Source organism: Cimex lectularius, unplaced genomic scaffold (genome assembly GCF_000648675.2).
Source record: "Cimex lectularius strain Harlan isolate CLEC.00 unplaced genomic scaffold, Clec_2.1 scaffold8, whole genome shotgun sequence".
Classification (NCBI taxonomy): Eukaryota; Metazoa; Arthropoda; class Insecta; order Hemiptera; family Cimicidae; genus Cimex; species Cimex lectularius.
This window is the reverse complement of record NW_019392656.1, coordinates 1055541-1081500: the sequence shown is the minus strand read 5'-3', so window position 1 is coordinate 1081500 and position 25960 is coordinate 1055541. Positions and strand designations below refer to the sequence as shown.

General features: G+C 33.1%; 1 protein-coding gene across 1 annotated transcript; it reads left to right on the top strand.

The window, feature by feature from the left end:
* Nucleotides 1-6856: 6856 nt before the first annotated feature.
* LOC106669738 (protein takeout-like) lies at nucleotides 6857-22020 on the top strand. The gene is made up of 6 exons (XM_014399425.2): nucleotides 6857-6958; nucleotides 16263-16355; nucleotides 16464-16611; nucleotides 16664-16797; nucleotides 21245-21397; nucleotides 21496-22020. The coding sequence occupies exons 1-6, from the start codon at nucleotides 6883-6885 to the stop codon at nucleotides 21648-21650; spliced, it is 759 nt and encodes a 252-aa protein (XP_014254911.1). The 5' UTR covers nucleotides 6857-6882; the 3' UTR covers nucleotides 21651-22020.
* Nucleotides 22021-25960: the final 3940 nt, after the last annotated feature.

Below are 25960 nucleotides of genomic sequence, written 5' to 3'. Positions count from 1 at the left end.
AAACCCGCAAAACCCGTATGTAAGATGTATATCAGAGTATTCTTCATTAGAAAAAAGTAGCCACCGTGTTAACAAGATATCACATAAATAACTAAAAACGTTTTGAATCTTAAAACTCTTTTATTTTGGAGAATAATCCTTTAATCAAAGTTGCAGTCGTGTTGATAAATAAGTAAACGTTTCATAACTTCCGTCAACATTTCCTTAAGTTTTTTAAAAATTTCCACCTTACCACGGTTTTTTCCTTTCCTCCATCAATTTCTTCATCTTTGAAAAAAGTAATTAAAAAAGAAATTATACCACTAAAACATATATTAAATGGAGTACGTTTTTGGAAATTTGCTAGTCTCTAGGTTTGGAAATAGTAGTTAAAATCACCATAGTAAGTTTTCAACTTAAAAAATAAAAATATTTTTCTATGTTCTGGCTCCTAAAACGCTTATTTCAGGAACGTTTAGCATTGATCACATCTTATTAGAAATTTAACGTAGTTTTCAATGGTATCAACGGATTTGTTCAAAACCTTTTACTTTTGGAGTTATCACTGTTTATTTGAAGCAAGGTCGTGAAATATAAAAAAATCAGAAAACGCGGAATAACTCCGAAACTGTTAAGATTCAGACCATAGTTAATTAGGACTTATTGGCTCCACATTGAATGTAGAATCTACTGGAAAAGGGTGTGGTGTTTAGTGACCGTTAGCCAATGATTATTCCGAGATCGTGAGATGCGGTCTGTGTGACGTAGATTTTAGAAAAACATTTTCTTTGTCGTGCCAATGTCTTTATTGAGATCATCTTCAGGGCTCAAAGTGTTTGTTTTCTGTGTATATGTGTCATTCTCGTGTGTCGTGTTGATAGTGCCTAAACAGGACACTCTCAACTTGGGCCTTGGCAAGTGTCCTAAGACCTTTCGTCTTCTCCACACTCTTTCACGCCCATGTCAATATGGTAGAGCAAATCTGCACTCATCTATAAAAAGCACAGCAGACCAATCGTCCAAAGACCAATGGCTGTGATCTCGAGCAAATTCGAGCTGTGCAACTCTGCGTTTTCTGGTCAATTTTGGTTCTTACGGGGCGAAAAGCCATCAGTCCATGCTGATTTAATCTTCTTCGAGCAGTGCGTTCAGAAATTTCGACACCTCGAACTTCCTGGAGCTGATGAATCGCTTGAACAACAGTGAGGTGACGGTCTTACAAAATTCTCCAAGTCAAAAAACGGTCGTAGTGTTTCGTAGGGAACTCTGATGGCAATAGCTGCATTCCTGATGGAACGTCATCATCAGGACACCACACCACACGCAATATCCTCAGCGCTAACTTTAAAAACTGAAATTAAGAAAACAAACATGAAAACTAAACAATTTATTGCTTCAGAATTCAAATGACACTGAATAAACATTTTAAATTCCGTAAAAACTAAACATTGATTTTTTTTATCCTTTCTTTGGATTAAAGAATAAGTGTGTTTACCTCTAATTGATATTCCTAATTTAAAACATAGCATAAACAAATATTTATTGGTAAAAACAATGAGACAAAAGGGCAGAATTTTGCTTTAACGAGAAAATTGAAAACAAATGAATTGCGTGAATTTTTTACCTGTCAAAGTATAAATTAAATTTTTAACATAAGGTCTAAGGTCATAATAAACAATAAAAATACATTTATCACTTGATTTTAAAAGTGAGGTTTTTGCTGCTTTTTTCACATTAGGAGGACAGAAGAAAATCATTGTAACAAAAAATTGCGTGGAATTTTTTTTGCCTGACAATGTATAAATTAAATTGGTTACATAAAGTAATTCTGCTCTATCGCTGGTCAATTTGTCGTTATGAGTTACTAAGGTCATAATAAACAATAAAATAAAATTCATTTATCACTTTATCACTTGATTTTGAAAGTGAGGTTTTTGCAGTTTTTTTCAGGTTAGGAAGACAGAAGAAAATCACTTTAACAAATCAAAGGGTGGAATTTTTTTCCCGACAATATATAAATTAAATTTGTAACGTAAAGTAATTCTGCTCTACCGCTGGTCAATTCGTCGTTATGAGTTAGAAAAGTCATAATAAACAATAAAATAAAATTCATTTATCACTTGATTTTGAAAGTGAGGTTTTTGCTGCTTTTTTCACATTAGGAGGACAGAAGAAAATCATTGTAACAAAAAATTGTGTGGAATTTTTTTTGCCTGACAATGTATAAGTTAAATTGGTAACATAAAGTAATTCTGCTCTATCGCTGGTCAATTCGTCGTTATGAGTTACTAAGGTCATAATAAACAATAACAATTCATTTATCACTTGATTTTAAAAGTGAGGTTTTTGCAGTATTTTTCACATTAGGAAGACATAAGAAAATCACTGTAACAAATCAATCGGGTGGAATTTTTTGCCTGACAATGTATAAATTAAATTTGTAACGTAAAGTAATTCTGCTCTACCGATGATCAATTCGTAGTTATGAGTTAGTAAGGCCATAATAAACAATAAAAATTCATTTATCACTTCATCACTTGATTTTGAAAGTGAGGTTTTTTTCACATTAGGAAGACAGAAGAAAATCACTTTAACAAATCAAAGGGTGGAATTTTTTTCCCGACAATGTATAAATTAAATTTGTAGCATAAAGTAATTCTGCTCTACCGCTGGTCAATTCGTCGTTATGAGTTAGAAAAGTCATAATAAACAATAAAATAAAATTCATTTATCACTTGATTTTGAAAGTGAGGTTTTAGCAGTTTTTTTCACATTAGGAAGACAGAAGAAAATCACTGTAACAAATCAATAGGGTGGAATTTTTTGCCCGACAATGTATAAATTACATTTGTAACATAAAGTAATTCTGCTCTATCGCTGGTCAATTCGTCGTTATGAGTTACTAAGGTCATAATAAACAATAAAAATTCATTTATCACTTGATTTTAAAAGTGAGGTTTTTGCACCTTTTTTTACATTAGGAAGACATACGAAAATCACTATTTTTTTTCTAAAACTCTTCGCAAAAATATGTTGTTTTTATGTCAGATGGTCCAATCGTGTCTCTTGTCAATTGATCTATCTTGAAAATCGTTTATACCTTGGTCGGCCGGCGAATATTGAAACGACCCGGAAACGGCCCGGGTTACGCAAGTGTGGCCCTCTGAGAAGAGTGACTCGCCCATCGGTTACATACAGCATTTATCTAGTCATTAGATTATGTATAATAAGTTCCTTTTGGGATTGTTCAGAAAACACTGTTTCGAAAGAAAAGAATTAGGCTGAAGGGAGACGAGCCGGAGTGGTCGCGCCAGTGACGCAAGGGAGACGAGACTACTGGGCCGACTTTCACTTCGATTGAAAGACACTTTCGCACTTCCCGGTCATTCCTCAGATTCCCATAGCCGGCTGGGAAATAACTTATTCGCCGCTGACTCACTAAACTTGAACTTGATATTTCAAAAAAAAAAAAAAATGCTGTGACGAGTTCAATTGGAACAGAAACCCGATCACCAAACCAGAACAATGCATCTATTAAAATAGAATCTATTCAAATTTTCTACCTTGTCTATAACAGACAGTTGTATAACAATCGTCGATTTTTTTTTTTTTGTCAAACCGGTATCAGGTCAAATTAGGTCGACAGATTGAACTTTCATGTAAACATACTTAAAAAACTGCTACATTTGCCAGATAAACAGTGATAACACAGCGCGTGGAGATCTTTCTGGAAAATAAACATATATAATAAATGTATAAATTCATCGTATTATAATCAAAATAGAAAGCTGTTTCTTGGATCATTGGAAAGTTTACGCAGTGTCTTTTTAAAGTGCGCCAGGAGTTTTTCCCTAGTTTTGAACGTAAACAAAAAGTGACCAATGATAACTCCCCTTAAATATTTGTGCAGATTCCAAAACCGTTGTCAATTTTTGTAAATCCAAATGGAAACCCAAAATTTTGTTCTGTAACTAGATTTTTTATGAGAAGAATGAGTACCTAAACATTGGAACACCTCCAATATTGACGGCTCTAGGATTTTTTGAAAATATTAAAAAATTAAGGAAATTTCAAATATGATATGCCATCAGCTTTTCCCCAATTTTTTTAATAGATACAAAAAGTGATCAGTAGTAACCCCACATACATTTTGGTGCAGATTCCAAACCCGTTGTCAATTTTGTTTTTATGTCAAGTATCGTCGGGTTTTTCAAATGGTAACCCCAATTTTTTTCTGAAAATAGATTTTTTCTGAGAAGAAATAGTACCTGAACATTCGAACACCTCCAATATTGACGGCTCTATGATTTTTTGAAAATATTAAAAAATTAAGCAAAATTCATATATAATATGCCAGAAGTTTTCCCTATTTTTTTGAACAGATACAAAAAGTGACCAATGGTAACCCCACTTACATTTTGGTGCAAATTTCAAAACCGTTGTCAATTTTGTTTTTATGTTAAGTATCGTCGGGTTTTTCAAATGGTAACCCCAATTTTTTTCTGAAAATAGATTTTTTCTGAGAAGAAAGAGTACCTGAACATTCGAACACCTCCAATATTGTCGGCTCTATGATTTCTTGAAAATATTAAAAAATTGAAGAAAATTCATATATAATATGCCAGCAGCTTTTGCCTATTTCTTTTTAACAGATCCAAAAAAGTGACCAATGTGAAGTGATTAGTGACCGTTAATCGATATTTATTTTAAAAAGTGAGCAATGGTAACCCCACTTACATTTTGGTACAGATTCCAAAACCGTTGTCAATTTGATTTTGATCTCAATTATCGTCATGTTTTTATTTCAAATGGCAACCCCAATTTTTTTCTGAAACTAGATTTTTTCTGAGAAGAATGGTTACCACAACTCTGGAACACCTCCAAAATTGTCGGCTCTAGGATTTCTTGAAAATATTAATAAATTAATTAAATTTCCTGGACATGTGTATTAAACGCAAGTTTCTAATTTATTTATTTTCACACATGAGTCGGTAGGTAAACATAATAATTATAAAAAACTTTAAACAATACCATTTCTCAAAATAAAAATGAGTGAAATTACTTGCTTGAATGTAAGTAATTATCTGGGTACAAATAACCTAACGATTATTTAAACAATTAATATGATAATTTTATTTTGTCTTGTCAACCTTTCTTTAAATAAATTGTTCAAATTCAAGACACTTCTGCCGAATACATAGATTAAAGTCATTTCACTGAGAAAACAAAGGAAATGGAAACTTGAAATTATCTAAAGTTTTGATTGAAATGAAAAAGTTAGTGTCTCGAGCTGGATTCGAACCCACGGACCTTCGGCTAAATACGCCGCTGCTCTAACCAATTCTGGCTGAAGGTCGTGGGTTCGAATCCGGGTCGTGATACTAACTTTTTCATTTCAATCAAGACCTTAGATAAAAGGAATAATTGATTGAAATAATTAATATGGTCAATTAAATTAATTTTATATGAAAGATGTTTAATCCGGCATAATTGTGTAATTGTTTATTTCATGATTTAAATAAACTACTTAAATAAAGATCATATGGATTAACAACATTATTTATGAAATTTCCTTAATTTTTTAATATTTTTAAAAAATCCTAAAGCCGTCAATATTGGAGGTGTTCCAATGTTATGGTATTCATTCTTCTCAGAAAAAATCTAGTTTCAGAAATAAAATTTGTGATTACCATTTGAAATAAAAACCCGACAATACTTGGCAAAACTGACAACGGTTTTGGTATCTGCGCCAAATTGTAAGCGGAGTTACCATTGATCACTTTTTGTATCTGTTAAAAAAGTAGGGAAAAGTTACTGGCATATTATTTATGAAATTTCCTTAATTTTTTAAATTTTTCAAAAAATCCTAAAGCCGTTTTAAACAATTAAATAATAAAGTAAAAATATATTAGCGTTTATGTTATTTTTATCTACTTTTCAGTAACTGGCAATTTCCTTTATTTATTTAGACATCTATCCATGTCTGTTATTATGTTCAGTGTATTTTTATGAATTGTAAATTAACCTTTGGTATAAGAATCCATCGTTTAATGATCCTACATTAAAAACAGTTTTCCTTTTGATATTTATCAGAAAAAGTGTAACCACAACAATATAAATTAAGTAAATAAGCGTTGACCAAGTCAATTTTTCCATTTTCTGTGACAATCCCATTGTTTTATTTGCAAAAAAATTATACAAAATTTGCATTAAAATTTGCCAACGCAATTATGACAGCCTAAAACAGTTTTTTAAATTTTGAATTGACAAGAAATTGAAACATCCACGTAAACTTGAATCTTAAGAATTAGCCAACAAAGACTGGTTACATCAAAAATTAAATATTTGTACTGGAAAAGTGTGTTATTGTTATTTGGCTGATTCATTATTATTTGGACTTTCTAATGGTATACATATTAATATACATGTACATATAATATTAAATAAAAATAAAATAATATAAATATTATTTTTAACTTATGCCTGACTTAATGCTACGAGCTTGGCGGCTAAGTGGTTCGTTTGGTCGTTATCATTTTGGAAATGTCACGTCAATCTTGAAAATTCGCAAGTTGCTTTTGAGTTTTGTCGACAATCTTTAACTGATCCTGACAGTAATTGTGGGATTTGAAAGAAAGAGAAAATATTGATCACATCGTCATATTAGAAAAAGTTAAATGTAGTTAAAAATTATAGTTAGTATTAGTTAGGATTGGTTTTTTTTTCCGAAGGGGAATTCGGTTCGAAATTATCCAGTCCGACTTATGTCCAGAGGAAAGGGGTTGCGGGATCGACACCCTGACCTTGGTACTGGTGGGACCGCTTCCTGGTCCTGGAAGGTGGGGTGTTCTGATGTACGGGGAGGAGAGTCCACATGCGAACCCTTCACAGTTCCTCACAGCCATGCCGTCCAAACTCTCGACTTTCATCCTGGGAGCTTTCGCCCTCCTCGTCGCACCGAGCTGTCAGCTGAAACTTCGTGAGTATACCACTGAAGAAAGGGAAACGAAAAATAAAGCATTTGTAGAAAGGTCTATTCCAATCGTTTATACAGATACTTTGTTTTTTTTTAAATAATTAAACTAAAAAAATTTCCAAATATCAAACGATGCATAACTAACAAAACAAAAACACAATAAATATCCTTAACATAATAAAAAAAGATAAATAATCGAAATATTTCTATATACCATTAACTTTTTATTATCTTCCTACGAAAATGTATGCAGTATTCTACTGCCAATAATTTTTTATACAAAGAGTTAATATGCTTAACAAAAGTACGGGAAAGTGGGTGTCGTGAACCGATGATTTACCTATGTAAATACAACAGCTATGATTATATTCAATGTTTTACCAAGGAGTCAATATTAACAACATTAATATTTTACCATAAATAAATAAAGTACTTAACTGTAAGAATAATTAAAATATATTCTGATATATCTGGTACACGTTCGAATTTAATTGATTAATTAACAGATACAACCTGGTATTCAAAAGTGAAACTGGTGAAGAATTTAAAAGTAATTTTTTTGCAATGTTTCTCTTCTAATATTTTATATTAGAATTATATATAGAAGAATATATAATTTAAAATAGATTTAAATGATTAATAAAATTATAAATTAAACTTTTCTCTCACGCTCAATATCACTGTCGCTCTATGCTCTCACTTTCTCTCTCTTTCTTTCTCTCTTTCTCGCTCACTACCATTCCCACTATCACACCCTCACTCACTCCATCATTCGTTCACCTCGCCTCATTCACTCACTCACTTCACTCAACTCATTTATATTTTTACAGCCTTAAGACATGCAAAATAAAGACTTTATCTCTCTCACTTACTCTCTCTCTTACGCGCTCTCACATTCTCTCCCACCCACTCTCACTCTTCCTCTTCTCACTCTCTCTCTCTTTCTTTCACTCACACTCTCTGTCTGTCATTCTCCGTCTCTCTCTCTCTCTCTCTCTCTCTCTCTCTCTCTCTCTCTTTCTTTCTCTCTTTCCCTCTTACTACCATTCACACTATCACACCCTCACTCACTCATCCATTCATTCACCTCACCTCATTCACTCACTCACTTCATTCACGTCACCTCATTCACTCACTTCGCTTCATTCACGTCACCTCGTTCATTCACTCACTCATCTATATTTTTACAGCCTTAAGTCATGCAAAATAAATACATTATCTTTCTCACTTACTCACTCTCTCTCTCTCTCACCCTCTTTCTTTCTTTCACTCACATTCACACTCTCTCTCTCTCTCTCTCTCTCTCTCTCTCTTTCTCTCCATATATATATAATGTACATAATGTATGTTATATACATGTTCTCTCCATAATGTACATACACTGGAATACACAGTGTGTAATTTTTTCTCGAGAAGTTGCGTCTTTTTTATATGTATATATAAATAAATATGATTGAATAATATTTTGATTCACAACTACAATAGACACGAGTAAACTAGTGAATATACAAAAAAATTACGACGTTCAACAAACGTCACTGGAAAAAATATACATTCTGCTAATAAAAACCACAAGAGGATTTGTACAGAAAATTAATTTGCAGTTTTCCTATTACGATATACATATATATAAGAAAGTGAAATTTCACCTAAACATGTTCAAAAGTTCAAAAATCAAGAATGAATGTTGTTTCATTCAGAGAATAAATACAATAATACAAAATAATCAAATTGTTGTTAAGATGTTCAACATCACGACAACAAAACACATTTTATAATTTTTATAATGTCCCCAAGGGTAAGATAATTGTCGTAAAATTTGGTTATTTGATTGATATATTCTTGTCATGATAAATCTCATTATTATTGTCTGATCAAATCAATGAATCAAATCATCAAATTAATTTTTGAAATTTTTATCTATCTATTATATTACATTCAAAATTTTAGCGAAGGGTTCTTCATGTTAAACTGACTTTTGAATTTAAGTTCTTTTATATTTTTTATGGGTTTTTATAGTTAAACTGATCGAGTAGGTTTTAAACTTTAATGTTAAACTTATTACTAAGTTGAAGGTAAAGATGTCATTTAAACAAATGATTTGATGATCGGTGATGATTTGATAAGTTTAATAACATTTTTTACGGATCATACATACAATATGTTAATATATGTAACGATTCAGCCTTTTTATTTTTTATTTTTCATGGAATCTATTGTTTTATTTTCTGAATGGACAGATTAAAGAAGGTGTGGGTAAATATTACTGACAAAAACAAATACAAATTAATATAATAAAAAAGTATATGATAGATTAATTAATCTTTTTATGTAAGGTCTTGGTTGAAATGAAAAAGCTAGTGTCACGAGCGGGATTCCAACCAGCCGAAGATCGCGGGTTCGAATCCCGCTCGTGACACTAGCTTTTTCATTTCAACCAAGACCTTACATAAAAAGATTAATTAATTGAAAGAAGTAATTTGTTCAATCAGACCACTAATGGATTTTATATGAAAGATGTATAATCCGACATAATTGTGTAATTGTTTATTGCATGATTTCAATAAACTACTTAAATAAAGATCTGAGATTTTGAGAAACATTCATTGAAATTTTAATTTTTGCTACAGTTACAAAGTCGAAAGATAAATAAATATAAACTATGCGCTTATAATTTTATGTCGTATGTCTTTTGAGAATCGGCCGTAACGAACAGAGGCTAAGTTTCAAAATGTTGAATCACGCTGTGAAGTAACCAAGTCCTCTTTAAGCCCTTTGTACGCCGTATTGCAATCGGTTCTGATCTGAAGTTTCTCAATCGGCCGGCCATCTGAATGCAAAATATCCATGTGAATCTCGTAATGCACGTGTGCATTTCGACACCATATGCCCTTGACTCGTCCTGCTTACCATTCAACCTGATTAGAACGTTACATTAACCTTTTTTTTCAATGACACCTCTTAAGATTGTTAAACGAGGGCCCGATTAAAATCGCGAATTCAATCTCGCTTTTTATTATTGTACTAGACCGCTTACAAACTGCTACTAGAATTTGTAAAACAAAATAAAATCCACAGAAAAATAATAAGTGATATACATAATAGATACAATGCTTCAAAACAAGTTTAAAATAACCACCTTGGCCATTCATTTCTGCTACAACTTTTTTTAAGTGAAAAGATTCTGACTGATATAACCCGAACTTCCTGATGTTTATTAATTACATAAACTGTGCACCGGTCTTATGAAAGTTGAAATGTGAGCCTGGAGCAGTGTCGAAGACAGTTTAAAGACTGTTTAGGAGCGACTTATTGTGTAACCTAGTTCTTTCACCGCACTTCCCGCAATTTATAATCTCCCTGAAATCGTGTACAGAGTAAAGATCCATTAACACGACCTTCCGTAAAGGCCACTTTTTGATGTGCAATGTTTCTCTGGCACGAATAAGCAAAACTTAAAGATTCATCGTATTACTATGTTAATTTGACATATAACTAACACGTTTCATATTTTTCAACGTGTTTCAACATAAGTTAGATCTATCGACTGCTTTTGTACTCACGAATAATCTGGCACCTGTTGTCAAGTTGATGGGAAAAAAAAATTCAATTGTTATCTGCCAAGCTTTCGACCTATTTGAACGTCATCATCAGGACAAAGCAAACTTAAAGAATTATACAAATTCACATAATTAAATTTTAAATAAATGGTTTCAATTTTTTGGACATAGACTCAGTCTCAACATTGCCAAGAACCGTGATATCAATCACATTAATAACTTAATTATGTCAATTTACTTCTAGTCAAATACCAATTATATTTGACTTAGAATCATTTTTAGACTAAAAGTTTAATTGGACTCGACACTGAACACATTTTGGGTCAGCTTATTCTGGATCGTTTACGTTTAGGCTTAAAGGCTAAAACCCTGAAAAAGTGTTATACGAAAATTAGTTATCAGACGATACCACAGGCGACACTAATCTTACAATATAATCGAGATTAAGGGGGACCAAATTTTTATCACACTGATGTGAATTCAACTTCCAGTACCACTTTCAACTGTGAAACACTCATTTCACGAATAATTTGTTTCTCGGTATGGTCCGGATTAAAAAAAAAAAACGATCTCTATCTGCCAGGTAAAACAATCAAAGATGACTCGAAATTGACATAATTAAAATTTTAATATGATTGACTATCACAGTCTTTGGCAATGCTGGGTTCCTCTTTCCTCAAAGAAATGTTGAAACCATTTATTAAAAACACAATGTCATTTTGTAAGCACCTTTAAAATAGTTTTGCTCTGGTGATAATCTTAAGAAAGCTCGAAAGCTCGGCGGACAGCAATTTTTCGTCCATTTGACCAAACCAAGTTACAATTTATTTGTGGATAACAAAGGAGGACAGTTCCGCATTGGGATGATGTAAGTGAAACCCGATCATTGTTGAAATCTTTTGTTCCCATTTGATATCTTGTTTTAAAATGTGCATTGTACATTTTCTTTTGGTAGATTTTTTTTCAACCGTAACTGCATCACCTACACCTACATGTTCCATCCCTGATAAAAATAAAATAAAAATAAAAAGTTTAAAAAAAACATTAGGCATTCTGGTCTTAAACTGAGTTTTAAACTTATATATATAGCATTTTCAGTTAGCTCAAGTTTTTACGGCATTGTCTAGAACATTTTATCTCAAAGGTTATTTATTTTAAACTATCAGGGAAGATGGCGAAACGCGTCTGACATAAGAACCTACTTAACCTACCAAAATGATCTGTATCGACCAAATTTCATCTCACCAAAATTTAATAAATATGTCCTAAACGCAAATTGATTGCCTTGAAATAGTGCTCTTTTATTAAAAAATTTGTTAGGATTGTATTGAAATTGTGTGCGTGTGAATTTATATACATACGCATATACATATGTTCAATTCAATATATGTGTGTATTAAAAGAAAATTCATCGCAAAGTATCAACAATGACAACAATTTATGTTGTTAGTTTAAGAAATTTGTTTTAGCGCCTGTTAACCTGAAGATCGGCAATCTTGCAATGCACGTTGGTTATAAGGTTTAGCATGACGACTTTCACACGGCGTTTTTACGATTGAATTATAAGTTTAAACAAATTAAATGAGTCTATGAGTTTGTGTGAGACAAAATAGAAATTAAGTTATGGCAATTTAGTTACAACAATTACAAATTTAATTTATCATTGTTTTTGAGAAATCAAGATTTTTTTACTTACGATTTTACTTACTTTTTTGGACAACCCAATTTAAAAAACCTTCTTCTTAAAAAATTACAATAAAACAATTGAACTATTTCATTTTATTTATTTATTATTCAAAATATGTAAAGTACACATAGAAAACTGTTTGACAATAAAAAATAAATATCTTAAAATAAGATTTGAAATAATAGCTAGATAAAATAAAAAATACTACAAACTTACAAAAATACTCATTGAGTTTGTACATTCAAATTATTCTCAAGAATATTAATAAACAAATACGAACACATATGTATATAACTAAGTAAATATAATAACAATCTTCATTTCTTATTATTATCAGAAAAATAAAATGATTCATTTTGAGATTATTCCGCACGGCATCTCAATTCAGGCTAGCTGGCACACACAAAAATATATTAATGACTTGTCGTCTACAGTGAGTAAACTCTCTAATTTATTAATTACATTCACTTCATTTAACAAATACTTAGTGATGTACTAATTTCTGTAAGCGAGGTTGGTTGGAAAAGGAAAACAATAAGAAGTGAAATTTTCCTCTTCATTAGTACATGTTTTGCAGTTATTATTGTTATTAAATTTGTAAATCGTATTATTAAGTATAATTATAGTAAATGTTTTACTTAATAGTTGTTAAAAAATGAAACGGATTTTATATTATATTTTAAATATTGCTGAGTGAAGCCAAAAGTGCAAATACATCTGGAATTAAAGTTGAATGAAGAATTTAATATAAATTGAATTTATTTACTAAGTAAATGATTATTCATACATTCAACTAAGCTGTTGTACGACTGCTCGATAACATAAGACTTTTGTTATACAAACATCGACAGCGCCTATCATGTACAATAACCCTCTGAGTTCTGTCGCCCTCTTAAATGGTATACGATGGTCATCTACTAATTTTTTAAACATATTTTAGGAATGAAAAAATTAGGCATACCTAGTAATTTTAGCCATTGCCCCAACATAATTTCAAAGATTTTCGCTTTGCAGTGTGCAATGCCTGTTTCCATCCTAACAAATGAATCAGGACTTGCGTGATACATTCATAATTTTTTGAAGAAATTTAAGTTTCTCCGCTCTAGTATATCAGAGTATTGACACTTCCAAATTTCAACCACGTAGAAGAGTAGCGTCAGTGATCCATACAGTTTCACTTTGGAAGGTCATCGAGAAGAAGCTGTGAATAAGGCGAAAAGCACAGAGAGGTTCTACTTGTATAAGGAACTTTTCAAAGAACACCATCTGTCATACAAACCGAGCCTTTCCCAGGACCTAATATTAGAGATTCTTGTTGGCTGTTCAAACTAGGAGGAGAATTGTTATATTTGTAATTCAAACCCTGGGTTTTGAATGATCCTCAAGATGAAACTTGTCCACTTTGTAACAGCCACGCCAGGGAAGATTCATACCATTTTTTGGGAGTCTGCTCTCTTCTCTCAGAATTGCGGGTATCTTACTTGAGTAAGACAGTCATATCCAGAGTTGAAATACTGGAATGTCTTTCTAACCAAGTTACCGCTAATTTCCTTTGCTCGGCACGCCTGGAGAGTGAGATACGAGTGGCTTTCTGATATGCAATAATTGTCGTCCCTGTACATATACTTTTACTTTTACTGCTTTGTTTTTTAGTACTCTATCAGTTCTCAAAAGGTAATTTGTTCTTATTTAATTATTTTTGTTTTCTTCTTTTTTCTCATATTTCCATCTATTATGATTCATACACCTGCTGTATGTTAATTTTCTCTTCGAGTTTTTTTGTTTTAATATTTCTGTATTTGTAAGCTTTTAAGCAGTAAACTCAGCAGACGGCTATTAGCCATGCTTATTATACTTTGTATCAGTATTTCTATTTTTTTGGTATCAATTCTAAAAAAGTATTGTGTATTGTATTGAGTTACAAGAGCTTAATAATTAAAAGATGGCCCTTAAATTCCTTTTCGGTGCGTTAATACTTACTATTCGAAACATGTTATATTTTCTATTTTACCTGATTACCGATTTCTTTCTATTAACCTCCGAATTGTTTTTGTTGCAGTAATTCTCTAAAATACGTAATTTTTTTGGGCATAACTCCACGAATGAGAAAATCGCATCAGTATAAAATAAAAACAACAAATACCGTTTTTCAGTAAAAAAAATTCCTTGAGCATTACTTTTTTCCCCATTATATATATAAATATATATATTATATATATTCACTATATACAAAGAAAATAAAAGTGGACTCAAAATTTCACCTTGGAGAATGCCCTTAGTCAATGGAATTTCTTTGGAAGTTTTATCTCTCTCTGTGCCCTTAAAAGATGTCAATCACCTACTATTTTTTTACTGTTTATTTATCCAAGTAGGCTATTTTATGATATAACGGTAACTGAATCTTTCTTTTCTACATCATATTGCCTCAAGGCTTCATCAATTGTAGATAAAATAACCCAAATGACAAATACAAATAGACCGAAATAAAATAAACACATGTCAACTGGTTAGAATTCACATTATTCCAGAGTACTCGATATTCCTAGGGGTAGAAGGGGATAGCCCAGCCATTCACGCTAATAAATTACACGCGCATACCACAAATCATTCTCCAGACTTAGAGATGACTCAATATTCCTCGGAGTAATTTTGGGGTTCATGCAAATACTCCAAGGTACTAAGATCTATATACAATTAAAAATATTTATTGCCCTGAAATATTGGATCAGTAATATAACTAACTCTCCTAAAATTATATAAAACTATAAATTTTGGAATAATTATAAACAGATTTTTTAAGTAAATAAAATTTTGATTAATTGAAAAACTTTAAAAGCAACCGTTCATAAATGAAGTAAGTAACAAATGCTGATGCATGATCTGCAATTTTTTTATATATAGCATGTATAATGTTTTCCTTTGTTAATCCATGCGTGTTTGTCTGAGAATTTCCGGAAAGGTGTAAAAGCACCCGGTTCGGTTGATATTCTAATTATCTGATTGAAAAAGCGCCTGCTGTGGATCGTTGCGACTTGAGTAATTACGCATTCCTACCAAGTTCTTTGCTGGTAACTGGAACAGCCTCGTTTTGTAACTTTTATATCTTTCGCGCCAAGTTCAATCAAGGACATTAAGGCCATTGTGAATGTAAATTGGATACATAGAAAGGAGCATTGACGATAGTTCGAAGGATTTTGGATTGTAGGGAAAAATATCTAGCATATATAAAAGTGTAAAACGAAGTCTTTTTTATCTTAGTCTATCTAGCGATGTCTTTTAGGCAGTCGCCAATGCTCTATTTGCTTATTGCTAAGCGATAAGATAAAATTTAGGTACGCTCTTAACTACTTTTCGTGTAGGGGAAGGTAGGGTTTCAAAATACAATAAACCAGAGAGATATATTAAAATTTATTGTTACACTGGCCCCGTTTATTATGGTATCAAACAAACAAAAAGTCAAACAATACAAGTCAGTCACAACGCTAACTCTGGGCATGAGGTTACTCAAAAGAGGACATACCATCAAGCTTTACATCATTCAGCGTCTTCCAGGATCTTCTTTCTGCAGCTTCCTGGGAACACGATAATCAACTTTCGACTTGTCGCAATGGCTGCTGGAAGAGACCCAGACTGAGTGTCAAAGTGTGCGCTTGACTGCTCTGGATTGAGTCCTCGTTTTGGGGGTCTTGGCTCAGTGCTCAACTTGACTGTGGCTGATGTTGACTGAGTGCTCTCACTGAGTCCTTCTTGATCTGGTTTGCCGACTCAGTCCTCCAGTCCGCAGCATCCGAGACCCTCGACAGCCGACTGTAATTACAGACATCTAACTGTTAAAACATAGTATTTTTTAATGTTCATAAAATAAGGTTACCGAATAATAATTATATTAATCATTTAAATAACTAAAGTACTGTTAGAAAAGAGAACTATAAAATCAGAGAGGTAATATTGTATTTTTTTATATCTAACTTCATAAATATATGTATTAAAAGCTTTGGTTCTTTCCTCAATGTGTTTATAGGTTTTTGAAACCAAATTTGTAAAATATTTATATTCACAGCCATATATATCAAGACATGCAGGCAAAACGATCCAAAGCTGAACGAGTGCGTTGTCAAGAATGGAAGGCTTGCCATACCAAAATTCATTAACGGTAATACAAGTTCAGAATTTAAGTCAATTTAAAACGTGCACGAACAGTAGAGAAGTGATTCCTGCTGTGGTCGATGCATATGACAGATAAATGTGAATGTGTACGCAGGAGATTCAAAGTACAGAGTGCCCCGGTTAGACCCGTTGGAGATAACCGAGTTGAAAGTCCATCAAGGGTTCAAGCAGCTCGGACTTACGATGGCACTTAAGGACTGCAAAGTCACAGGGCTGAAGCACGCCCAGTTTTTGGCTGCCAGGTGCGTCTCATAACGGTTGCGATGTAGCTGGAAATAACGATTTGTTTTACAGGACGGATCTAGCGAATAAGCACATCGAGTGGGATTTCTTCCATCCGCACATAACTATCATCGGCAAATACGAAATGTCCGGACAGGTCCTCGTGTTACCAATCAGAGGAAAAGGATCATCAAATATTACCCTAAGTACGTTAAAAAATTTTTTTACTTACTTTAAATAGCTTAATTATTCATTGCTGCATCGTATGTAAAACACTAATATTTAAGAATATGGTGTGAGGATATACAGTTGAGCGGAGGAAAAATCTAAAACTCCTTGACATTACGTTTGAATGAAATAAAAATAATAAACTTAATCTGGGTAATTTTTATTCTGTTGAAATGCCTTTATTTTATGAAATGGCAAAAAAGGTTATACAAACATTTTGAAGAATAAATACAAAGTAAAATGGCCTAGACCAATTTGGATCCCAAGAGTCAATGATTTTCCGATTGATAGAAAAATAACCGATAATAGTGAAGTGACAATATTGGGAAAGAGTGGAATTTCCTTATTGAAGCCCAACAATTTAAGAATCTTCTAGCAATTTTTGGATGTAAAGAAAATGCATCAAAGGAAGCAGGAAAAATACTAAATTTTTATCAGCTTCTATTAAATATATAAATACTCAATTAATTATACACAATTTTTTCGAAATCAAAAATTTGTGACACAGGCGGGATTCGAACCCACGACTTTCGGCTAATACGCCGCTGCTCTACCACTTGAACTACCGTGACTTCGATCGCCCATGCCACAAACTTCTCATTTCGACTGCCCGATTTTATTATAATTAGCCGAAAGTCGTGGGTTCGAATCCCGCCGGTGTCTCAAATTTTTCATTTCGAAAAAATTGTGTATAATTAATTGAGTAAGCAGGAAAAACTTCAAATCGTATCCCCCTCTACATATGAAGAAACGTAAGGTTCAAAAACTCGCAAATTAGACGGACTCAGTAAGTAAACTATTTGTTCAACCTAGTTTACTTACAGAGTCCGTCTAATTTGCGAGTTTTTGAACCTTACGGTTCTTCATATGTAGAGGGGGATAGGATTTAAGGTTTTTCCTGCTTCCTTTGATGCATTTTCTTTACATCCAAAAATTGCTAGAAGATTCTTAAATTGTTGGGCTTCAATAAGGAAATTCCACTCTTTCCTAATTTTTATTATTGTCTAAGATACTCATTGATATCTATCCGTACGCCTCAGAGTATTTGGCGGGAAGTGCAGTGTCATCTGCGTTCATGTTAGAAATAAAAAATATCTAAACAGCGGTGCGAGTATTGACCCCTGCGGAACTCCATTTAACTCAGAAGTCTATGACCCCTGGCGTACTGCGACAAAGCCCTCCTTGAGGTTTGATTGTACTATCAGATAATAGGCATAGGTAAAAATAGTTTTAATTTGTGTAGTCTTTCATACTAAACTGTGCCGAAGACCTGAGATTCTTAAAAAACACTAAAGTCGCGGACAGTTTCTGCCCTGGAAGTCTAGACCGGTAATGATGATGAGTAGTGGGATGATGAGCTAGAAATTCGAACTGATGGCCTGGTAAGATGTAGGAAGTAACAATAGAGATGATTCTTTTGTGAATCAATTTCTCGACTAGTTTAGAAGGAACGGGTAACTAGCTAATATTGAGCGGTTGATGAGGGTTTTAAATTCGTATTTGGCTTGGGCTTTATTTTAATAGATAATAAATGTGTGGTGATTCGTGACCGTTAATCGATAACACAAGGTATTTCCTACTCACATGGGCATCTCAACACGACACGCAAGAATGGCACAATTACACAGAAGACAAACATTTTGAGCCCTGAAGATGATCTCAATAAAGATCGAAACGTTGGCACGATAAAGAAAACGTTTTTCTGAAACCTACATTACACCAGACCGCATCTCACGATTTCTGAATAATTATAGATAATAAAGGTAAGATAGTTTCCATTGTGGGAGATCTAGCAAGAAGAATAAATGTCGCAAGTAAATCTTTTTATTTTACTTATTTTTTTTATTTGTAGTACATTACAACTAACTAAAAATAATAATGGAGAAAATACCTATTGACAGTACTCCAATTATACTAAAATACTAGCTGATTAATATTTGTGTCAATATCACTTTCAGTATCACTTCGCAGGAGATCTCGCGGCCATTTTCTCTTCAATAGGCGACGAGAGTTCGAGGGAATTTGTCAGGATGCGAGTTTTTCGGAGGGTGATTTTCGGTGGTATGGCGGTGTTGTATAAAATTTTCGATAACGGGTGCGCATTTCATCTTAGACGAAGGAATATTTAAAAGTTGGTATGTGTAGTTTCGACGATATATAACATAGAACATCAAGGATTTTTCATAAGATTAAGGATTGGGCAATATGGATGCGGCGGATTCTGGATCCATTGGCTTCACACCATATTCCCAGTCAGTAAGCTCATATCAGCTTAAATATTTTTGAGAGGGTCAAGAAGATTTTTATTTTTGCCAAAAATGTCGTGCATTAGCCATGTAACGTGTCATAACATCTTGACGTTTTAGTCGTATGAGATTCCACGTCAGGCGTTTGTCGATGTACAGTCCGAGGTACCGCACCTTATTCCCAGTTGGAAGAGAAATATTATTTAAGTCGACTGGAAGGATCTTTTAAGGAGAGTGACGGTAATGTGGGTGGATTTGTCTGTGTTAAATTTATTCTTTTCTTTTCACGCCAATACTGTAAGGTTTCGGGTGGATATGACAGGATTGGAGTTACTAGAGAGGATCGCTGTATCGTCTGCAAATATCGTGAGTGTGGAGGTTTAAAGATGTGATGGAACTTCAGCTTTGTACACCTGGTATAGTATGGGGCCAGAACGCTACTCTGAGGAACACACCATGTATAGGGAAATACCTTAAATGACTCGGAAAACCGACCAGTGAGGTAATTGTGCAGTATGAGATAGTAGGTGGATGGAAGTTAGCCATTGAGCATGAACAGGAGGCCCGGGTGCGAAACTCAAGACCTTGGCTTATGTCAAGAAAGGTCCCGGTTCAGTACTGCACCAACTCAAGGGTTATATAATGTCTCCCATATGATGGCATCGTTGAGTGGTGGCTTGGCAGTTGCGAAAACCATATTGATTGTGGTGCGTTATATTTTGAGAATTTAGGATTGGACGAATTTTTTTTAATAGCAGCTTTTCTTCATTTTACCCAAAAAGAGTAGTAAACATTTTGGCTTTTATGGACCAGTATAATGTGTTGGGTTTTTCGTTAGGGAACCTTCATATGTAGTAATGTTCCATGCTATAGGGAAGTAGATTGTACAAAGAATAGAATTAAATAGGTATGTAAGTCAATGAAATCCAAAAGTAAATCAGCCTTATAATCAAAAGTGAAGCTTTTTTTCAGCAACTTATCAGATTTTTGTAACATCTAACAATTAAGTAATCTTTTTATGTAAGGTTTTGGTCGAAATTAAAAAGTTAGTGTCAAGAGCGGGATTCGAATCTACGACCTTCTGCTGAAAATGGCAAAAAGAGGGAAAATTCGAAATTCGAAGATCCCAGGTTAAGATGGGGAGAGGATCGAAGTGACGACACTCAAGTGGTTAAAGCAGCGACGTATTTAGCCGAAGGTCGTGGGTTCGAAGCTCGGGACACTAACTTTTTTCGACCAAAACCTTATATAAAAAGATTAATTAATTGAAAGAAGTAATTTGGTCAATAGACCACTAACTATAATGGATGTAATATCTAACTTTTTTCTGAACAGATTTTCAAATTGTTTTCGTCTTTTTTCAGAAAATCAAATGGATAGAATGAATTTGCAAATGCAAATGTAGGCTACCTAAGTATATAAGTACAACTTATGATTTTTCCTTCTCGAAGGTGAGATAATAGGTCATCTCAAATAAACAACAACCAGTTTTTCTTTCAATCCACAACGTTTCGGATTTATTTTAATCCTTCCTCAGGTGGGTTAACGCAGTGGTTAAAACAGTGGTCGTCAGTCATTAATATTTTGTAACAGTTTATTTAAAAAAAGAGCCAGTGTGGTACATATTTAAGTCTTTCCGAAGATTCGGGCTCACTAACTCACCTGAGGAAGGAATTGAAAGAAAAACTGGTTGTTGTTTCTTGGAGATGACCTATTATCCCACCTTCGAGAAGAAAAAATCATAAGTTAAATTGTTGAGGTCAAAATGTAAGAACATCGTTATGTAAGTATAAAAAGGCCAAACAAAAAATGGTAATATAATAAAACTAAAAGAAAAGAAAGTTAGAATTAACACGTCGTAATAGTCCAAAAATACCGTACTGCAAAACAGCGTTGTAGGTTTGCAGATCTACTTCCTCACAGGCGACGTACTTAATAACCAAACTGTTTTAAGGAGTGATTGAAATTGTCGTTTATTTATTGACTGAACTCACTGATTTGATCAATATTGTTCTCATTGTGGTACGACCCCATGTTATGTGTTCTTTTGATGATATTGATTGGCTTTTAAATTTTTTTTCTGTTTTTGGAAAACTGATTTGGAGAAATGATTTCTATGAAAACAAGATTGCATAAATAATTCAGACATGGTGTGTTTATGGCGATAATATTTTTTCAGCCAACATGAAAACCATGTTCAAATTCAACTTCGACTTGGTGAAAAAAGAAGACGGGAAGGAATACATGAAGGTCACCAAAACTAGCTTGGACACAGATATAGGAAAGGCTTATTTCCGATTCAACAACCTGTTCAACGGCGATCGCCTACTGGGTAAGAAATCGAAAAAAATATAACATTTCAGAAAAAAAAATTCCTTCTGGGCAGATCCCAGGTCTATTATAACTCGTAACTTTTTATTTTTATTTTAGGGGAGACGATGAACAGGTTCCTCAATGACAACTGGAGAGACGTCGTGAAGGAACTCGGGGCGCCGGTGGTCGACTCAATCTCCCAAGTCTTCGAAATCATCCTTTCCAGAATCACGGAACTAGTCCCTTTCAACGTCGTCTACCCGCCGGCTTAGAAAATCCCTAGGCAGAGTACAAAATATAAAAATCCGGCGAAAGCTCAAGTCATCAGGCAAATGAGCAGCGCCCCGACCAGCCAAAAGCGTAGGAATTAACTCAAGTAATTTTTGCAAGTCTTGGACTTAGTTAAATATAAAAGGAACTTTATAACGTTCCAAATTAGTATTTAAACAATGTATTTATTTATATTATATATGTATATTACACAACTCGAGTGGATTTTGTGTGTTTTAAGGTTATGACGTTATTAATTTTTATTTCGTTCTCAACGATAATTGTTATCAGTGTCTTAAAAAAAAAGTTATAGTTATCATAGTCAATCGAATCATTGTAAATGTAATTTAATAATAAATCTGTGCCAAATTATGTTTTTTTCGATTTACAACAAATCTTATAATCATTTCTCTTAATCACGGACAGTCTTTCTTATCATATTTTTAATTTTCATTGTTTATCTGGCCATGGAAGTGTGTCTTGAATAGTTTTGTTAGTATGCCGAAGTTTATTTTTTTCTCTTGGGACATAGAGAGGAGCAACCATTGTTCGTAGCATCTTTCAAGTTTCAGTTTTTATCTAGTGTTAACTATAGAACTACAGATTTTTTTAGCCTCTTACAGTTTCGGGGTTTATCTGACAATATAGTGAAAAACTTTCTTTCTTATCCTTGAACTTTCAGTATGTATCTAGCGATCTAAAAAATATTTTAACCAAAAAAGAACACACTAAAGTTGTATGCAGTTCAAACGCTCAAGCAGGAAAAAGTCGTGCTTAAGACGTTTCAGAGGAGTGAATGTGCATGGTATTGTACTTCAAAGAAAAATGTGCAAAATATATACAAAATAAGGATTAATTTCCGCCCATTTTAATAAAATACAACTAGCTCGTTTATTATAGTAACAAGTAAGTTCTTCTATTAACGTTCTTTAACGTAAAACGTTGAAAAATTAGGCCAGTCATACAATGGCACAGGTATGCTCGAACTAGTACCATATGCTCTATGTTTACAATTAATTATACTTTTTATGTAACGTCTTGGTTGAGATAAAAAAGTCAGCGTCACGAGCGGGATTCGAACCCACGACTTTCGGGTAAATACGCCGCTGCTCTACCACTTGGGATCCTATCGGACCCCAACTCTCCATCTCAACCTACAACCGTTCGAATTTTCCCTCCTTTTTTTTGCAATTTTTCAAATGTCGTGTAATCGGGATTCGATTCTCAGCGACTTATGAAGGGACCATTCTTTTTATGTAGCGTCCTAGTTGAGATGGTTGAACTCAAGAGCAGCGGCGTATTTAGCCGAAGGTCGTGGGTTCGAATCCCGCTCGTGACGCTGACTTTTTCATCTCAACCAAGACGTTACATAAAAGGAATAATTAATTGAAAGAAGCAACTTGGCCAATTGACCACTAAATCGTAAAATGAATCTATATTTATAGTTAAAACGTGTTCATCAACATCATGTTCGGATGAACGATATTTCTCGAAAATTCGACTAAGGATCCAAAATTTTTTAAACTTTTTAAACAGATCGTTCCCACTCACTGAATGATCCGGATTTCGAGCTTATAGCTCATCATCAGGTTGTATAACTCTTTCAACCTGATGATGAGCTATAAGCTCGAAATCCGATCGTTGAAAACAACTAACTGCCGGTGGGGACTATCTTTTTAAAAAGTCTATTAGATTTCGGCGTCCGATTGACCAAATAACTTCTTTCAGTTAATTAATCTTTATGTAATATCTTGGTTGAGATAAAAAAGTCAGTGTCACGAGCGGGATTCGAACCCACGTCCTTCGGCTAAAATCGACGCTTCTCTACCACTTGAATTATCGTGACTTCGATCCACTCGGACACCAAGTTTTTAAAATGATTGAACAACCCACTCACTCCACCGTTTATCATTTCTACCCAGATTTTTTTTCTACCGTATTGTTTTTTAATACATAAATTATATTATTGAATAGTTTCGTTCATAATATCGGAAATAGCAATAAATAACTTTATAAATTATTTTCCATGTAACCATTGAGATTATTTTTTTTCTTTTTCTTATATGCATGTCGATTTTTCCGAATGAAGTCCGAAAACAATAATTTTACTTTCAGGTTTATGTTAAATTATGTTTTTATTTAAATAGACCCGTTTTAAAGAAAAGGTTGTAACCAGAAGTAGCTCAAAATCTTTATTTTGTAATAAGGGATTTGATTTTTTATAAACTATTTTTGTTTTTAGCAGTACAAACATTAACTTGAAGGTAGTTGACGAATTAATATTCAAGGATTTCTTTGTCCATAGCATTTCTTTTGTTTCACTCGGCCTTATCAATGTGTAAATAAAAAATGAGGAAATTCAATTCATCTTCTACCTTATTGACAAATGCTAATTTGTTTAAAAGGAAACCTCACCATACTTTTAATCTTTAGTAGGATTTAAACATTTGCGTGATGATGATTCGGTTTAGGTCTTTTCATCAATAAAGATCAGGTTTACAAAATCAAAAAAACTTTGTACTGATGTTGGTTGATGAAGGTTCAAAATTGAGTGTTAGGAAATCAGAGCATAAGTGAGCTTTAAGTCATTGTAAATTTTTAAACACTAATAATTATATTTGATTAGCGATACAAACTAATAAAATATCTTAGTCTTGGATAAATTATTTCAGACGACAGTGACTTTTGTAGTTTTTATTTTATTTTTTAGTTTAGCGTTCTTGAAGATAAGGTTATTACAATACAATGGACTTAACGTGTGACTTGGGAAAGTAAGTATCAGATGGGAGATTCTTTACGTTTGAGTACTTTTTTATTTAATTCTTAATTGGAAGTTGTTTGATTAATTCTTTTTTCTATTTCGCCACCCGGTTAAAAGCCTTAAAAGACACGATCTAGGGCCGTTCGACTGGAGAGCTTTGCAGGTAATATGACCTATTTCTCCTTAAAACAGGCTCGTAATATACAAGAGTCGTTATCTTACACTGTTATATAAGGATTTTGTATAACTATTTCATAAAAAAATTCCATTTCCACCTGGGGTGAACCTGGTCGAAGATTTTTGAAAAAACATCAAACGTGTGGTGTTTTCAACGGCCAAGTTTTCCAATAAAGAAAGTTGTTTATTGACTCAGCCGTCTGCAAATTTTGAAATTAACTTCCTACATTTCACACCCGTTTTGCCAATCTTTGTACGGTTCTTCCGTGTAAAAACGAGTCTAAAAAATTCCGAAAAATTTGTTATGCTATTTTTAATCATGTCAAATATCAAGATGTTTAAAGATTTTATTGTTAGGAAATTTGTAAATTCTACCCTATAGTTAAAAAACAGACGATAAAAAATTTTAATTATGCTCTTGTGAAATTTATTTTTCTGAACTATATCTATCCTCTTGTTATTTATATACATAGATGTATGAACTATACACCAACACATATCTATCTATCTATCTATTATATTTAGTGGTCTATTGACCAAATTTCTTCTTTCAATTAATTAAACTTTTTATGTAAGGTTTTGGTCGAAATGAAAAAGCTAGTGCCACGAGCAGGAAGTCACGATATCTCAAGTGGTAGAGTAGCTGCGTATTTAGCCGAAGGTCGTGGGTTCGAATCCCGCTCATCGCCTAACTTTTTATTTCGACAAAAAAACCTTACAGAAAAAGCTCTCTACTATGCTACCTTCATTTTAAATGCATTTACTTTTTAAAAAAATTAATTCCATTTTAGCCAACAACATATTTTTTATTTTTTTTAATAATAAATAAATGTGAAACATATATAATTCAGTTTTAATTTTTTATTGCCTTCTCATAAATTGTACAATAAATTAGCTTCATTAAATTCAACGATGCGTGTAACAAGAATATCTGAAAGGTTAATAAAAAAAATCAATATTTTACTTAAATTTAATTGTATTGTTCCTATGTATCGGTATATAAAGGTCTCATTTGTTGACGAGTTGTTTAAACTGGTTTTTATTAGGATTTAATCGCTAGATTTTTCTCAATAATTCTACTTTCGGGTTGTTGTTTTTTTTTGTATTATTTGCATTGTTATAAATGCGTTTCAAAGAAAGGTCTTTCAAATGTACGAGATTAATTACAAGCGTAAAAACTTAGTTGAGCTTTCACCCAAAAAAGCATCAAAAAACCAAAGCATTTTTCCTTATGGTGCATTCAAAACTGACTCGCCTTGTAGACTTCTCCTTCGAGGGGCGCGTACATGCGTTTTGTTTGACCTTCTTCGAGACCTCAAAACGTTTACCTAGTGGGTTTTTCTTCAATTTTCCCTATCATTTTTACAGTGCTTA

Coding starts and splice junctions, on each gene's coding strand:
- LOC106669738 (XM_014399425.2), top strand. CDS start 6,883: ATGCCGTCCAAACTCTCGACTTTCATCCTGGGAGCTTTCGCCCTCCTC. Junction 16,612..16,663: donor GCCCAGTTTTTGGCTGCCAG/GTGCGTCTCATA, acceptor TTTGTTTTACAG/GACGGATCTAGCGAATAAGC. Junction 16,798..21,244: donor ATCATCAAATATTACCCTAA/GTACGTTAAAAA, acceptor ATATTTTTTCAG/CCAACATGAAAACCATGTTC.